This window comes from Vigna unguiculata, chromosome 7 (genome assembly GCF_004118075.2).
Source record: "Vigna unguiculata cultivar IT97K-499-35 chromosome 7, ASM411807v1, whole genome shotgun sequence".
In the NCBI taxonomy this organism is placed as follows: domain Eukaryota; kingdom Viridiplantae; phylum Streptophyta; class Magnoliopsida; order Fabales; family Fabaceae; genus Vigna; species Vigna unguiculata.
Window position 1 is genome coordinate 29,642,626 of NC_040285.1, and position 18,372 is coordinate 29,660,997.

The 18,372-nt window shown below is 28.8% G+C and overlaps 1 protein-coding gene across 2 annotated transcripts; it reads right to left on the bottom strand.

Annotated features, from left to right (window-relative positions):
* Positions 1–319: 319 nt before the first annotated feature.
* LOC114189903 (ethylene receptor 2-like) lies at positions 320–4,512 on the bottom strand. Of its 2 annotated transcripts, XM_028078632.1 has the most exons (4): positions 4,091–4,512; positions 3,864–3,926; positions 1,545–3,380; positions 320–1,062 (listed from the first exon to the last, which is right to left on the bottom strand). In XM_028078632.1, exons 3-4 carry the CDS (start codon positions 3,273–3,275, stop codon positions 520–522), a joined length of 2,274 nt encoding a protein of 757 aa, XP_027934433.1. In that variant the 5' UTR covers positions 3,276–3,380; positions 3,864–3,926; positions 4,091–4,512; the 3' UTR covers positions 320–519. The 2 variants fall into 2 exon arrangements, with proteins under 2 accessions (XP_027934433.1, XP_027934432.1); XM_028078631.1 differs by having other exon boundaries at positions 3,864–4,511.
* Between the last annotated feature and the right edge of the window lie 13,860 nt (positions 4,513–18,372).

Sequence of the window (18,372 nt, forward strand, 5' to 3'; positions counted from 1 at the left end):
TTAAAGCCTGTCCCTCTCGGTGCGTGCCAAATGTTGACGCCACAACCTTCAGACACTTTCATGCCATTTTTTTATCACCCTACTTCTGCAAGACATTCATTATTGTGTTAACGTTATTTAATACCATTACGTTCTCATCATTGATAATAACGTTCCGTAGTAAAAGTAGTGGGTGCTTTAATTGCTCATTTAACAATTCAAACAGTTTTTTCAAGAGCTTGATAAAAGAAATACTATAAAAGAATGAATGGATATGTGGGAAGATGCAAGTACTCGATTTGAAACTACATACATGGCAATAACAACGTAAAGACATTGATTGAAAAGGAACTAATCTGTATACCATTTTTTTTTCTTATGAAAATCGTGTGTATAATAATAACATCTCTAAGCTGAAAATTGCTAGCACGAGGGAGAGCCAAGAGCCAAAGAGTGCTGTGTTTCTAATTCTACCAAGAATGTGCCTTAAAATAACTTAAATACTTTATGCTTAAGTGTTACAACTTGCACCCTCCATTCTCACAGGACATTATTTCCCTGCATCAGGATTCTTCTGAGTTCACTAGCAATTCCTTGCAACAAAACTGGTTTGCGGATAACTCCATTAATACCAACTTGCATGCATCTGTCCCACAAATCTTCTTCTGCACTTGCAGTCAAGGCTACAATCATTGGCCGATTTCCACTTCTAAACTTCCGAATCCTCGTGGCAACTTCAAACCCATCTAAATCAGGCATGTGAAGATCTAAAAGAATGACTTGAATGGAAGATCCAGCAGGTCCAATGACAGTAAGGCATTCAAATCCTGAAGTAACAGGAGTTACAACACAACCTAGTTTCTGAAGCAATTTTTGGGTCACTGCTCTATTTACATCATCATTGTCCACTAAAAGAACTTGCAGACTTCTCAGCATTGAATTCGAATCGGAACGCTCTGAACCTTCTCCAGGCTCAGAGATGGCTATGGTAATGGATGGTCGTAATTGAAACCGCAGAAGAAGTGTCATACTTTGAGGATAACCATGAGCACAAGGTACTAACCATATGTTCCCCTGCATCAACTGAAATTAACATCATAGAAAGAAATTTAGTACTAAATCAACGCAACAAAAAGAATCACAGAATACAATATAATTCAAATCCCAAAAAAAGTACCAAAACTACACTCTAATTCATATAATGAATTTTAACTGATAATACAGTTGAACATTTGTCTATGCAATAGATAATAACATCAACATGCATTACCTCCAATCTCCCATTGCTTTACCTAAAACATTTCAAGCAAGAGAGAAAACAAACAACGAAAATTTCAAACAAAATAACCAAATTCAGTTTTTATGTTGTAAACAACCATCCTCCTGGTGAATTTATCTTCTAAAGGCTCACAAAAGGAAAAATTAGATTTGGATACTGAAGAACTGTATAAAATGGATTCTCACCAACACCTGAAAAATACTACTTACATAGCATACTATCATTGTAAATCAGTGTCTTAATCCATTTACTATGGCCATGCATTCATAGGCTTTATGAAACTCACCTGCACTACCCTCTTGCAAATATTGAAGCTCAATCTGCCGCCAACCCTATCACTGTTATATTTCCTACCCCCAAGTCCTGACGAACTCCCCACCTCAGAATCACTACTGTTGATCCCTATCTCAAATCTAATATTTACATCACCACTAGAAGAGCTTGGTCTCCAGGTTGTCCACCCTTTGTCACTTCTTCCCTGACTTCCAGTTTCTGCAAAAACCCGAAATACTAGGATCCCTCCCCCGTGGTTGTGTTGTAGTAGATTCCCAACCATATGTAGAATCACCTGAAAAACCCTCCTCTCATCACCCATAACATTGTCAGGCAGAGACTTCTCAACCTCCACCATAAAACCAAAGCCCCCATAAACACACATGCATTTTGAAAGGCAAGCTGCTTCCTTCAGCATGGAATGTAACCCAAAAGACCTTATCTCCAAAGGAAATCTTCCATCATCCTTGGTCGAGTTGTCCATGGCATCGTTTATCAAGTTTGATAGCACATTGCTGGTCCTAAGCATTGCATCCACGATAAGTTTCTGTTCATACTTTAAATTATCATCTTGTATCATTGAAAGCAATCCCAAAATTGAGTGCATTGGCCTCCTCATTCCATCACTCATGACTTTCTGAAATGCATTTCTTGCCTGGCTTGCCATCAGAGCATTCCTTTTTGCCTGTTGCAAAGCTCGATTTTGCTCCTCCAACTTCTCTCTCATAAGTTGGGACTCTTCAAGAATTGCAGCATGAGATAGGGCCACGGCAACCTGATCAGCAACCACCTTAATTATCTCCAGCTCCTGATTGCTCCAAGATCTAGGCTCTCCAGTGGGAAGAATTAAGACCAATATTGCATAACAAGTCTGTCTTAGTTCGGGTGTACCTCCTTTGAAATTACAAACACGTAGCATAGGCATTCGGATTGCTGCAACTGGCCCTGCCTCTCCAGAAGCTCCACTACTTCCAACAGCAAGTGCTGAGTCGGGGCTAAGTATATTCACCCGATCGCTTCCCTTAATTCTCACAACATCTGGATCATTAATGGGTATAGACAGATTAAAATTCCTTCCATTTAATTCATGAGTAAGGTTCATCTCAGTTTTATCAACATTAGGCATCCACACAGCACAATTTTGCAAGCTCAGTGTTTTAGACAGCTCCACCAAAGTGGTATACAGAATAGTGTGTCTGTCCAGTGACTTGCGTATCTCCTGAGTGAGCATTCTTACATGCACTGCAGCCTCCCTTTGCCTCATAATATTATCAACCTCACGTCCAAGATCCCATGTCTTCTTCTTCAGCATGAACTCTCTGACCTTCACCTTGAGAAGCAAAGGAATCAGAGTAATGAGGGTTATGGCGGTGGCACATGAAACCAATGCAGTGAGAATTTTAGAGACAGTTAGTGCCACCATAAGTTGGAAAGTGTGAGGACCATAGGTCCACCCATTGAGCAAATGTGTCAACCCACATAGTACAATGAAGGCAATGAACTGAATCAGGACCCATTTGAATGGGACGTTTGAGCAACTGATAAAATAAAGCAGCTCAATGGGGATGGAGAAGTAGGCCACAGCAATCAAGAAATCACCAACTCTCTGACACTCCAGAATGCTTTCAATAGTCCACAAGCTGGCCTCGTCATCGCAGTTACATCTAGGAAATCCATTATCATTTGCAGATACGCATATGAGGACAGAGGTAATCAACAACCCAGATGCCACTGCTTTTAACATTGATCCAATATGTTGCTGCTTCCTCAATCCATCAAAGGATATAATTTAATGGGCCATAGCACTCCCCAGTGACCAACCAACCTCCTCCCTTTCAATTGTATTGCCCTATCAACAGGTACACAAATTGAAATCTCAGTAAGATCCAAAACAAGGAAAAGGAAATACACGAGATCCAAATCAGTGAAAAATTAAAAAATACAAACAAATCTTTAACTCTTTTCCCAAATTAAACGATCTAAAACATTTCACTCTCATAATTTCAGTTTCCACCTTCTTTCATGCCCCTATTAATGGAGTGGTATGAATCAGTGAATAATACAGTGCCAACAGGTGAAGAGGACATTTCCATCAACCCAAACGAAGAAAACCCCATGCAAAATAGAAGGATAAAAAAAAGGAATAAAAGAATCAGGAAAACCAAGCTATGCTATAAACCTGGGGGAGGCAAAGCCAAAATAAATATTATTAAAAAACAAAGTCCAACAGGTTTAATACTCCTTCAACCCCCTCCCAACCCACAAAAAAAAGAAATAAGAAAAAAGACAGCAAAAACCCAGTAATGTAGTCCAAAAGAAAAGGCAACAGTACCTGAGGAATTACAGCCCCTTAATGCAATCAGATATCACTCCTCCATCAGATCTTAACCTTACCCTGGAAAGACCAAAACCGTGTTAAAGATACCTCTCTCACTAACAACACATTAACCAAATCTCCTGTAGCTCGTTGAGCATCAAATCAAAAGGCTCCAGCGGCAAAGTCCATTACTTTATACACGTTTAATCAACAACAACAACATCAACAACAAGTGCACCCACCTCCACCATTGGGAAGACCAAAGAAAGAAACCCACTTGAAGGAGCCACCAAATCCCAACATATCAATTAAAAAAAGGGCATCTTCACTGTGGCCCAAGGAGGCGCTGTAGCAGGAAACCGGGTTGCGGAAAACCACTCCTCAAGAGCAGTGCCGGTAGAAAAACGAAAACAACAGAGAGGAAAACGCCACAGGCGAACCCAGGTGAAGAAGAGAAAGAAAAAAAAAACACCAAGTGTTGCGGTTGTATGCAGGGAATCTTATTAACCTTTTGAGCAATACCCTTTGTGTATTTGGCAATGCCAAACCACAAACCATGTAGAGAGAGAAAGCGCCGTTGTTTCGTGGGAGAGGAGAAAGAGGTGAGTTGGATGGGATTTAGAAGAGGAGAGAGAAGGGGGACCCACTTTCTTACATGAAGAGAACTTGGACGCTCTTACGAACCAAAACGTCCTCGTCACACCAAAAAAGATTTGTTTTATTTTTCACCCTCTTTCCTTTTCAGTTTCTCTCTCTTTCTTCATGTCTCCGTTTTTTATACTATACTTTTCTTATTTTCAATAAAAAATTGCTTTTTATTTTCCTATGAATTCCCCATTCAATGTTCGATCTTCTTGTGTCAGAAGCACGACTTGTTTCCCTCCTCTTTCCCTTTCCCTCTCTCTCTTCTAGTAAGAGTAGCAGAAGAAGAAGAATGGTTTCCAATGGTGTTTGGAATTAGGTGCCACGTGGCTTTAGCAGATGCAAAGCTGGGTCATCTTGTTAATTCAGACGCGCACACAGAATTATCCGCATGCCTGGATAAAATAAGACCAAGCTATTGTGTTATCCCAAATTGTAAAACACTATCAGAAAATTATATATATATATATATATATATATAGCTGATAGGTTATATTTTTTCATATATGTGTTATGGTTATAGGACATGGTCATGGATATTGAGAGATTGTGGTTTTATATAGTTATATGACATTAGTTTTACACATATAAGACCTTAGACACCACATTGACATCAAAACCTTAAGGCAATGTTGTTATGGGTTTTTATTCTTATATAGTTTTTAACTTTGTCTATTATATCCAATGTGGAACTTTTCGACTCACACTTGGACTATTCCCAACAATCTCTCCCCAAGGCTGAGTCCCTTTTTTTTTTCTTTTTCATATGGTATATTTCCCTTCAGGTGAATGAGTGACCCCTTTTTGGTTATGGTTATGCAGTCAGTTACTTCGGTGACCCCTTTTTTTTTTGTTATGATTATGGTTATGTGGTCGGTCACTCCGAACCATTGGCTCTGATACCACTGATGGGTTATATTTTTTCATATATGTGGATTATGGTTATAGGGCATAATCATGGATATTGAGAAATTGTGATTCTATATGGTTATATGACATTAATCTTATACATATAAGATCTTAGACATCACTTTGACACCACTATTGTTAGATTCATGTTGTAGTCTTTTTGTATTCCAAACTTGTTACTTATGCCAAATGAACATCTCCACAGACATAAATTAAATTCGGACAAAAACTTAAATGCAATATTGCTGGTGGATTGTTATTAAAACATATTTCATAGATATTCTCAAAAATTCCTTAAACCTTGTGACAATACATTTAAGGTGTGTAAATCGAAAAACTAAATATTTGCGTTAGATAATACAATGTGTAAATCTCACGCCATTATTGTTCAGTTGATAAATAGTTGGTTGTGGGTAGATGGATTGGTAGTAAATTTAATTTACGTTTCACTCAAGAAATCAATTTCCACTTTTATACGGATATTCTTAGTACAAATAAAAAGAAAAAGCATGTATGCATATATATGTATATCTTGCTTAATAATTAAATCACTTGAAGAGGCTGGTTGATTTGAAATTTTCAAGACAGCCATGGAATAAAATCATTGGAAATATGATAAAGGACGACACGGACAAGCTTATTCACAATAAACGTCAAATTTTATAATTTTATGTTTTGAATGGTATTGTAAATTGTATTCATTTATTTATTAAATCATGTTATATTTATCGTAGAAGCTTTCAAATGATTAAATTTAGATTCGGTTACTATTTTCGTTTTTATATTTTGAGTTTTGATTTGTTTTAATTTTAATATTTGTTTTTGTTTAACCAAATATCATTATACATTAAATGGATTCAATGTAGTATTTTTTATTAAATTGGTATTAATGTTTTTTAAAAGTTGAGTACGTATTAATAAATAAAAAATTTAATTAGTAATTTAACTTTTATACTTTCATGATTTTTTTATATGGAAGTAAAATGTTTTTGGTCATTGTCCTCCACTGATTTTAAGAAAGAATCAAAAAGTTATAGATTTATGTGTCATCTCTAATGATATGGTAGACAAAACTGGATGTACAGATCAATATTTGATATGAAGAAGACGATTTTAGTTATATTGTATCACCTAAAAAAAGAAAAGAGGGTTAGAGAGGAAGAGAAATGTTTGGACTCACACGTAATAACCTCTTAACAAAGTTAACATTTATTTCGTGAAAGAAATTATATTGTCTCTATTTAAATAATATATAGACTTAAATGAGTCAAGAAAATAATATAAGGACCAAATTAATAATTAAACATTTTACTAAATTGACATGTGATCATCCTAAAATAGATGGAAGGAACCACGTTGAATTGATTTAGGATACAGTGAAATTTATGTAAACACAAAAGATCATATTCTATCATATTGCTATATTATGGAGCCTCTCTCTCAATGTTTGAAATGACACAGGGGTTTACTTGGATGGTGGACCCAAGCTCTTTATTTATAGGAATTTTTGAATGGTGCTCAATCACAGGAGTTACTTCACAAGTGGGTTTCCTTCTCAACTCAAACCCTTATCCTAGTGCTTAGCACGTGACCTTTCTTGGAAGGGTTTTCTTGGCTGCTTAGCCTCATGGATTTTGGCTCCAGGTTTCCTTGCAAAGAGGGTTTCCTCACGAGGCTCAACTTCATTTCTTATGCTTAGTCAGAAAGTCCAAATATGTTGTCCTATATTTTCTATTTCCATGGCTCAGTTCCAGTACTGTGGTTCGGCTACATACTTGATATTTTCTTTTATTTTTACTTCAAAAGAGAAAAATATCATTATAGTTCATGAAAACTATATTTCTCAATATCTCATTTTGTATCTTAAGCTAATGAGATTTGTTTTGTACACTAATAGCATCATTTGATACATGATAAGTGTCAAATTCAAATGAAAAATTTACTTATTTTTTACACTTATCAATTGTTTCTCTAGAAAGATATGTCGCTTGACTAAATGTAGTCATTCAAGTGAGAACCATTACAATGATGCATAAGTTCTTAAATGTTAAAAATCATGAAACTATGTTATAACACTTAAAGTGATAGTATGATTCCTCAAACATGATGAAACGATGTGTTTTATGTTAGGCTGGAAGTTTTTGAAAGATATCAAACAAATGTATCACTAAGAGTGGTAAGAATCCTAAAGTATAATGTAAGCATTTGAATGACGAATAAATGGAATCACTTATATTCTCTAGAGTTGTCTTGTTCAAACAATACAATTTTTCTTAATTGTTGAAAATATGGTGACTCACATGACACCTAATTGTGACGATATAACATTTTACGAGTTTAATTTCATATGATGATATATAAGATTAAAATGTAATTTTTTTTATGGATGAGTGACGAGAAATATTTAAGATTGTAACAAGTTAAGTTAAATAATCATGATATTAAACATAAAACATGTTAAAAATATGTGAGAAGTTAAAAATATTGTGTGCAACTATAAGAGCATAAATCTAAATATTAATTTAACAGGCGATATAGTTAAGAATTTTGGTATCTTTATTATAATATTATAATTATAATTATAATTTGTGATATATGATAGTATATATATATATATATATATATATATATATATATATATATATATATATATATATATATATATATATATATATATATATATATATATTTTGGGAGATTTTGTATTTCAATTTGATATATATGTTTTATATACCAAGTGAATATATATATATATATATATATATATATATATATATATATATATATATATATATTAAATTTGAGGAAAACAATAAACATGAATTATATACAAATTCTTATTATAAATGTTAAACTAAAAATTCATATGATTTTTTTTAAATTATGTAAATTTCAGCAATATTTGGCCTGTGACAAAAGAAAAATACAAATTTAACCTCAAGCGTAAAGTGTTATATATATATATATATATATATATATATATATATATATATATATATATATATATATAAAAGAGTTGGGTCAATAAAAATAATATGTTTTGAAAAGTCTCACATTGTCTAAGATATTAGTGACTATATAATGGACTTTAAATTTATGATGTTCCTTATTCCAAGTCAAAGACACTTTAAGCTAGTGTTTGGCTTTTCTTATACTTTTGTAGTATGTAGTAGGGTGTTGTGAGGTATTTAAATTATTGTTATAGGGAGTGTGGGTGTGTTTGAGGTCAAAGGGTTGAAAGTATGTTTTATGTGTTATACAAATTTACACATAATGATTATTCTTTACGATTGTGGTTTTTTTGGTATTTGGAGTTTTCACATTATATCTTTGTGTGTTCTTTGTGTTAATTTTATTTCTCTATTAATAGGGTGATTCTTGGGAGTAAAGATGATAATATTCTTAATTGATTATGTGTTTTTCCCAACAAATTGTATCAGACCTATGGTTGGTAGGATCTTTTCTTAGTATGCTCTATGGTTGCAGCTTAATCTGATCTCCCACATCAGAAAAGAATTGATTAATTCCTTGTTGTTAGAGAATCATACTTGATTGTTGAAGTTGCAATGAGAATTTTGATGGAAGGATCGTTGTTGGTGCTTTATTGGCGGCGAGATGTCATGGTGTCATGGTGATGCTACGTCAGTAGGTGTTACGTCGACTGGTAATGCGTCTCTGGGGAAGGAATCAAATGGCACGATCTGCTTTGAAGTGCGGACGTTCGATTTGTGTGGCTTCTTGTAAGGTTCATTGATTTTTTGTCATTAGTTGTGGCATAATTTTGAGGAATGGTGTATAGTGTTTATGCGCGAGCATTGACTAATATTTATGCAAGGTGTGTGATGATTATACACGGCCATTGGTTAGAATTGATGCAGGGTGCATGAAAATTCTTGTGGGATGACTTAATTCAAAGTGAACATTCTTGGGATGGTTTGATTCCAAGTGGAAATTCTTGGGAGAATTTGATTCCAAGTGAAAATTCTTCGAATGGTTTAATTCTAAGTGAAATTCTTAGGATGGTTTCATTTCGAGTGAAAATTCTTGAGATGGTTTGATTCGAAGTGAAAATTCTTGGGATGGATCGATTCTAAGTGAAAATTCTTGGGATAGTTTGCTTTCAAGTGGAAATTCTCGGGCCGATTTAATTCCAAGTTATACTTTTTATGATGGAATATGATAGGTGGATTAGACAATGAAAATGAGTTTAATCAAGGTGAAGAATGTCGAACTGATGAAAATAATATGTTTTGAAAGTCTAACATCGCCTAGGATAATATAGAGGGTAGATGTTAGTGACTATATAATGAACTCTAAGTCCATAATGTTCCTTGTCCCAAGTCAAAGACATTTTGAACTAGTGTTTGACTTTTCTTATACTCTTGTAATAGGTGTTGTAAGGTGTTTAAGTTCTTGCTTTGGAAAATTTGGATAAGCTTGAGGTCAAAGAGTTGAGAATATTTCTTGTATATTGTACAAATTTACATATAATGATTATTTTCTGCGGTTGTGATTTTTTCGTACTTAAAGTTTCCAAGTTATATTATTGTGTTTTTTATATTAATTTTATTTTTGTATTAATATAATAATTCTCATAGATAAAAACCATAATATTCTAAATTAATGATTTATTTGTCTCTATGATAAGTGACACCAAAATCAAAATCAATAGAATAAGAATATGTTTGGTATGGAAATTGAGTTGAAAAGAAAATGCCCTCACACCCTGTCTGTTATGAAGAACAGTAAACAATTTGCATGTATTCTTTCATGCTGAGAACACATGTTTTGTATTCCTTCACAGTGAGACGAAATAAAAGGAAAAGTGAGATATTTTGAAAGCATTTTAGTCAGAATAAAATATAATTAAATATTATATAAAATTAGTAGGTAAGATTTAAAATAGGAATTATAGATATTATATAAAATTGGTAGGTAAAATTGAAAATAACACAAAGAATGACACGAGTATTGAGTGTGTGTGAATCAACATTCATTTACCTTGAAGTAAACTATCAATGAAAATAATAAAATAATTTAAATTATTATAAAAATGATTAGTATTTAGAATTAATATTATCATACCACTAATAACAGTTGACCATAACACATTAAAAATTTTAACCTTCACATTTATTTAAAAAAAAATCAGAATAAATACAAAAAAAAAATCACATATGATACCATATTAAAAGAAAAAGAAACAAAATAATTAATCGAATCACTATGTATTTTTCACAAATATGGGATATATATATATATATATATATATATATATATATATATATATATATATATATATATATATATATATATATATATATCATCAAATAAAGAAGATTTTTTTATGTGTAAATTATTTCCAAGTATATTTTTCGTTACGTAATTGTTTACAAATTTTACTTTTTAAATGACTATTTTTTTAGTTTAACATATTTTTCTAAATTTAATATATTTTAATTTTAAACAATTTATAAACTAAAATAACAATTTATAATGAAATATTAAATACAAAATAAATAAAAACTAAGTACATTAAAATTATGAAAACTATTTATATTTTTTTAATAATTATAATTTGATTAATTCTTTTATCATAAAAAATAATATATATATATATATATATATATATATATATATATATATATATATATATATATATATATATATATATATATGTATGTATGCACATAAGTATACGTCTTTACTAGTACATATAATAACAAATCTTACAAATTAAAGATGAAAATAGGTCGTACTTTTTGTATATCTATATACCCATAAATGTTTTTATATTTTTAACTTTCATTTATTTTCGTTTTTTTTTAAATACTCAAACTTCCTTTTAATTCGGAGCTCCTTTTGAAGTGACTGACATTTTCCAACCAAACGGTTTAATTGCTTTCTTTTAAAGTTCTGGATTTACGATTCCATGCCATTTTATAATTTTGCTATCGCTTATACCTTTTCCTTTCTTTAAATTTAAGTCTAATTATTTCTACTCATTTTCTTGAAATTTAAGTCTAATTATTTCTACTCATTTTCTTGAATTTATCAGTTCAAGCCATTGTTTTTCCAACCACTTATGACAATTATGTAAACTTTGCAATTTTGATAGTTTTGTCAAATTAGTAATCTCGAATAATGAATGTTAAGAGCTACATTTTCTTTAAATAATTAGCTATATATGTAATAAAAGTTTGATTTGATTAGTCACTCAAAAAGGAGTTATAAAAGTTTGATTTGATTAGTCAATGATAAAGTTGATTTTAATTATTTTTATTAATAAATGAAGATAAGGAATAACATTTGTACACTCGTGTAGTATGAAATGAGAAGATATTTTTTCATTCGTGGAAAAGGGAGAAATGGAGTATTGCAAGTTGTTCATGGAAAAAAATTCCTGAGATGCACAAGAACAACAATAAAAGGTTTAATATTAAAGAATTTTAAAATTTACATAAGAAAAATAAGAATTCAAAATATGTCATATTATCTTCCTTCTTAAATTGATTTATTTTTGTATTTTCTTTTTCATGTTTACACTTTTTTTACATATTTGAGTGAAAGTGCCATTTATATTACAATTAATGGTGATTATTTTTTGTTCACACTTCTTATTTATTTTTATCTGAAATAAATGAGAAAATGAGATTTTTAAAGAATTTTATTCTATAAATTTTTAATATATGTTATAAAAACGAATAAAGTGAGGAAGAGTTTTAAAACTTCAAGATTGTAGTTTTAATGATGTCCAAAAGAAGAATAATCACATGAGGTAGTGTCATAGTTAGTATTCCTGGGTGATTGAGTTTAGAGATGTTATGAGTCAAACTTGATGTCTTAATATTATATTAATCACAATAAAATTGATCAGTATCGAATGAATCGTTTACATTAAAATGGTGTAATCAATTAAAATGGTGCACATCATCTCTCTGAATTGAATAACCCCAATTTTCATAATTCTAAAAGGTGTAAAAGAGAGATTAGAGAGTTCTTGGAACATTTTTTACTAAGTACTAATCAATTTCAACTTCTTCATCAATATTTGTTCGAGATTGCTTGGTGGAAGGATGTTCTTGCTTAGCTTAGGATGATCATATAAATTTGGCTTGATTTACAGGTGTATTCGTTCCTTAACTTTTATTATTGATTTTCAATTTTGTATCACTAAGTAGGTGATGGTGTTCTTTATGCAATTGTGTGTAGCATTGCATTAGGAAGTAATTCTTGAGAGAGTTAACGAGGTATTGATATCTTAGGGTTTATAATTATTGAGGAGTACTTATAATTCTTGTAAAACTATTTGATATAGTGGAAAGCTTCTAGCTCGGATTGCTAGAAGAAGACTGGACGTAGATTCGTGTAGAATTGAACCAGTATAAAATTCATTGTCTCTTGTCTCTTTCCTTGTCTTCTTTACAAACATTCAAGGATTAAATGTTCATAAACTTATCATCACATTAATTCTTTATCAATTGATTAAAGAAGGTTTTGAAATATATTCTTGAACCAAAAAGGGATAATTTTTTGTATAAATTAATACATCCTCTCTTATTTGTGAGTATTAGTCTCATCTATTTTAACAATGTATAAATTGAATTTTGCTTAGTAAGTAACAACTTAATATGACTTAATTCTTCATAATGATTTTCCCTTTTTCGAATAGAAACTTTTTTAGTGATTTTCTAACAAAATGTAATTCTTAATTTATTTTGATATGATTATAAATTTAAGTATTAAATACGTTTATAATATCTTAATTTAAACATAAAATTTGAATATCTTTATTTTTCAAATTTTAACATATTTTGGTTTTTAATCTTTAAAAATAAATAAATAAAATTATTTAAACTCAAACAATATTGTTTGACATATAAAAAAAATATAATGTATTTATGTAAAAAGATTATATATATATATATATATATATATATATATATATATATATATATATATATATATATATATATATATATATATATATATATCATAAATTTTGAGTATTATTTAATTTACCTATATCATATTTATCTTCACTTTCTTTATGTTTTTTGTTTTCTTTTCTCATAAAAATGATAACATAAATTCATATTATACATATTCTATCACACATGAATAGATGTGTACAATTTCCCACCTTGAGACAAGCTACATATGTGGACATCCAAAACAATTATGTGACTTTTAGAGGACAAGGATTGCACTCCTACATACTTTGGTACCAATATGCCTAATGGACTCCATTATTGTGATTTTACGTTCACACTATACATTATGTTATTAGAGTAAGCTGTCTTTAAAAACATAAAATAAGATTGTAATCCTACTAAAAAGAATATGTTTATATGTATATAGATGAAAGTAAACCAAGTAATAATCTATAATTATGATTACATCTTTTGTAAGATTTTTATAAAAAAAAATGTGAAATATATTTAGTGAGTAATTAAAGTGTTGCACTTTACTTTAGAAAATATATAATTTATAAGTTAATCATTAGATTAGGAAAAATAAAAAGAAAACTTCACTTATAATCTAATCAAAATTAATACATTTTATCTATAACAATATATAAAGAGATCCTCTCTTTTGTATCCATATTTCATAATACCAATTTTATCCTTTACAATATAATTATTTATTATTTTTTTTAAATTAATAGTTATTTTTACTTATTTTCTATAAAAGTGCTTATTTTTATTTCTTCTTTTTATTCATCAACAATTAATTTTTCTATTAATTTCACTTTATTTTTAATAAATATAAATTTATTTTATATATTAACTTAATAATATTACATTATTATCACCTATTAACATATTATCATTTATATATAAAAAATACGTATACATATACAGGCGCGACAACACTTGTGTAGACGTTAGTTAACTATAATATAATTATAATATAATTAGAACATGACACTATTCATACGACAAAGCACATTAAATCTTTAAATTTGTTTCTTCTAAAATAAAAAAAATAAATAAAAGATTAGTATTGATGAAATATGCATGATTAATATACGTACAGGTAACGTAGAATTCTTTTGCATAAATTCCCATAATCGATATATATTTCATAATCTAGTAATAGATTTATTTAGGTGATAGAATTGTGTGAAAATCTTCTTTACTAATTTGAATTCCTCAAGTCTAAAGATCCGTCTATGGCTATAGTTGACTTTTATTGCCATCAGTAGTTGAATCTTATTAAGAAATGTATGTGTTGCCAATAAAAAATCAAAGTTAAATCAAACATTTTCTTCACGTGCTAAAATGTGTGGATGTAAGGAGATGGAATTTGATGTGCAAAAAATATTTACATTGTTTTAAAAAGAGCAAGTGTTTTAAAAGAAATAACACTGAAATTACTTTTTATTTTTCATATAATGATAGGCTTCCACTTTATGATAAAGATTAATATTGTATTCATCTAACAAAATTTAGACGTTAAAACTTAAAACAAAAATACTCAAGCGTTGGTGTGATATCCAATAAATAAATGTTACATAATAAAATTAAAATATATTATGTTAATTTTATTACATGAGATTTAACCGCTAACCGTTGACGTTAGTATTTTATATTTCCAAATTTAAATTTATCACCATTATTTTTCTGTTATGATTTTCTTGTTTTCTCAAAATGACAGTTTTCGTCCTCTAAATCAAATTTTTGAAATAATTTACATTAGGGTGGTGATACTTGAAAACAATATTAGACAAAATTACGTTGATTTCCATTTGAAATATAATAATCTTTTAATTATTTTTATAGTTTCATAATTTAAAAGTATAATATATATTATTATAGTGCCAAAATTTATTTTTATGTGAAGTGTTAAAGAAATATTTTTTTTTACATTAACTTCGTTATGATATATGATTTTTTTTTCTTTAACCTCTCTCTTCCCACATTTTCCTAAGAAGTTAAAGTTTAGTATAGCACTAATATTGCTTTCACGTATTTATTGGAAGGGATTTAATGTTGAGAAGAACAAGAGAGACATAATTTATTGATAGGTTACGTGTTCACTTTTAAGTATTTGAGAAAGAGAAGGAAAGGAAGGAAGAACAAAATTCCCTTATTCTCACGTCTATTCTCATGTGCTATAATCTGAGGATGATTTTAGAAAGGTTATCATTATACCCTCAATTCCTTTATGCTTTTCTTAATTCACGTTTTTTTTATACAAAATGTTGTTATAACTTCTTTATTGTTGAGTTTTATATTGGGTACAAAGTGTTTGTTATCTCAACAATTTTATGTAAATTAATGATGCAAATCATAGCTAATAAAGTAAAAATATAACTTTTAAAATTACAAAATTATGGTTACAACAATAATTAGTACTTCAAATTGTTAAATTGTTTATAAAAAAATCAACAAGTAAATATATTGTATTTTTATTATTGAAATATATATATTTTTAATTTATTCATTTAAAAATTTTGTATAAAATAAATTTAACTCATCTAAATATAAATTTAGATTACTTTTAACGTCAAGAAAAATTTGGTAATTTTGTTTTTTTTTTCCATTCAACTCAATTCTTAATCTATCACACTAATCCAATCATTCACAAACTTTCACGATCTTTATTTATAAATTCACTCACTTTCATATTGAAATCCATTAAAATAACAACACAAACTTCACTTTATAATTTATACAATTTTCTTTTCTTTTTTCTCCAAAAATTAATCTTTATAGGTGAACACATCCTAAATACCATGCCATAATTTGTCCAGGAGACACAAACTTTAGTGATAATTTAAATTTGAAGACGGATTTAAAGAGTAGGTTTAAGCAGAAAAAAACGTGAAAGTGAAATTGTTTAAATAAAAAAAAAATATGTGAGAAAGGAAGAGATTTAAAATGAAAATTTATAAAGTTATTTATTAATAAATTTGATAGATTAAAAAGTATTTTAATTAATAAAATGAAATATTATCTTTTGTCTTTAGTTATAAAAGTATTTTAAAAAAAAATGTAATTAACTTTAATTACATTAAAATAAAATATATTATTATTGTCATTATTTCTACTGTTATTATAATTAATTTATTCTTGTGCACCTGTCTTATTTTTGGAATTTTAGTTGGATTTTTATGCATAATGTCATTTCAAACTTAAAAAATATTTAAAAAGGCTAAAAATGTAAAATATGTTTTGTGCATGCGGCTTTGGGGCTGCTGAAGCCAATGCCCTTCCTTTTCATGCTAGCAAATTAATTCAAAGTAACATTGAGGTTAATTTTTATATATTTTTATTCAAATATTTTTATTAGAATTTGTATTTTTATTAAATATTCTTAATAAGGTTAAGTTTATTTAAATCTACATTTTAGGTTGAATATTATTTATAATTATTTTAAAGTTGTTCTGAGAAATTAATGTTAATAAAAACAAATTCAATATTAGTTTCAACTAACAAATAACAAATATGCTAAACTTGATGATTAATTACAATTCATAAAATAAAATAAATTTATCAACTTTTTCATTATTTTTAAATAATTGTATATTTTAAAAATGTGTAAAATTAAAATTTTTATACAAATGATTGAGTTTTTTTTAAAAATAAAAATTTTATAAATTTGAATATAAAATTTTAAAATAAATTTGAACAATTTTATAGCAATTTAAAACAAATAAATTTATAATTTTGAATATAATTTTAAATAAAGGTCGATGTAAAAGTTGTTAACGATAATGATGTGCAAGACAGTGAGGGTTGATGACGGGAAAAGATTGTTATCCTCAATGAGTTTATGCAAATTACGAGTGGTAAGTACATCTCTTTGCAGTATGTCAAATGTTTATTTTATAGCACTGGGAAGAAGATATGATCATATGACGTTGTATGTCAAATATTTATTTCAGGATTCGAAGAAGAAGAGATTATATTGAAACTTCGTTGAGTATCTCTTTAAATTATAAATTTTGGTGAAGGAAAGATATATTAGTTCTCAAGACTATTCACCAAAGTTCTACATCAAATAATATGAAGAAGAAAACAATAATATAATTCTATAAAAATGAATAGTTGATTTTAGAATGGTGGTCACAACTTAATAAATATCTTAGATGTATAGAAGTTTAAGCAGTTATGTGTCATTGAATAGTTTTTAATTTTGTATAAAAAAATCACATGAAAAGATTTGCACTTTTTATCATATATGTTGAGAGTAATGATATTTTTGTTCTAGTGTTAAATCATAATAAATTTATTTTATGCTTTTATTTTTATGTTGTTTTTAATTATAAATGTACTTCCGTTAGAATTGTAATTTTCCCTTAGAAGTAAGGATGACAAATAAATTTGTCCCGTGGTTATGTGGCACTCATTCCTGCGACAATGAATTTTTGCATTGACTGGGTATTGTCATTCCTGCGACAAGGAATTCTTGTCTTAACTGGGTATTGTCCTTCTTATGACAAGAAATTCCCGCATTGAATGAGTTTTGGTATACGAAACATCCATCTTTTTAAATTGGGGATGAGAATGTACATATCTGCCTTGTCCCCGTCCTTATATCCGCCATAATACTCATCGGTGTTTAATTTATTAAAATACACATAGTCTATTAAGAAATCCTTTATATATATATATATATATATATATATATATATATATATATATATATATATTGCACTCTTTATTTTTTATTTATTTTAATTGCTTGGCTTGTTATGGAATTCATTCGCATATCGAAGGTAATATAAAATACTTATCTTCCTTATACTATTATTATTAAGTTTTGTTTCATTTGAAAAAAAAAATTATTATGATAAAACAATTTTTATTATCTCTAAACCATTCGACTAGGTTGATATTGAAAAGTTTTTTGAGATCTCTTAGGTCTTTTCCTATGTGCGACTTTATTTTACGATCTATTTTCCATTTGATCATTTTTTTCTTATTTTTTTTTTGTTTATTTTTATCATGTACGAATATTGTTT

Coding starts and splice junctions, on each gene's coding strand:
- LOC114189903 (XM_028078632.1), bottom strand. CDS start 3,275: ATGTTAAAAGCAGTGGCATCTGGGTTGTTGATTACCTCTGTCCTCATA. Junction 1,063..1,544: donor TTTGCAAGAGGGTAGTGCAG/GTGAGTTTCATA, acceptor TGTTAATTTCAG/TTGATGCAGGGGAACATATG.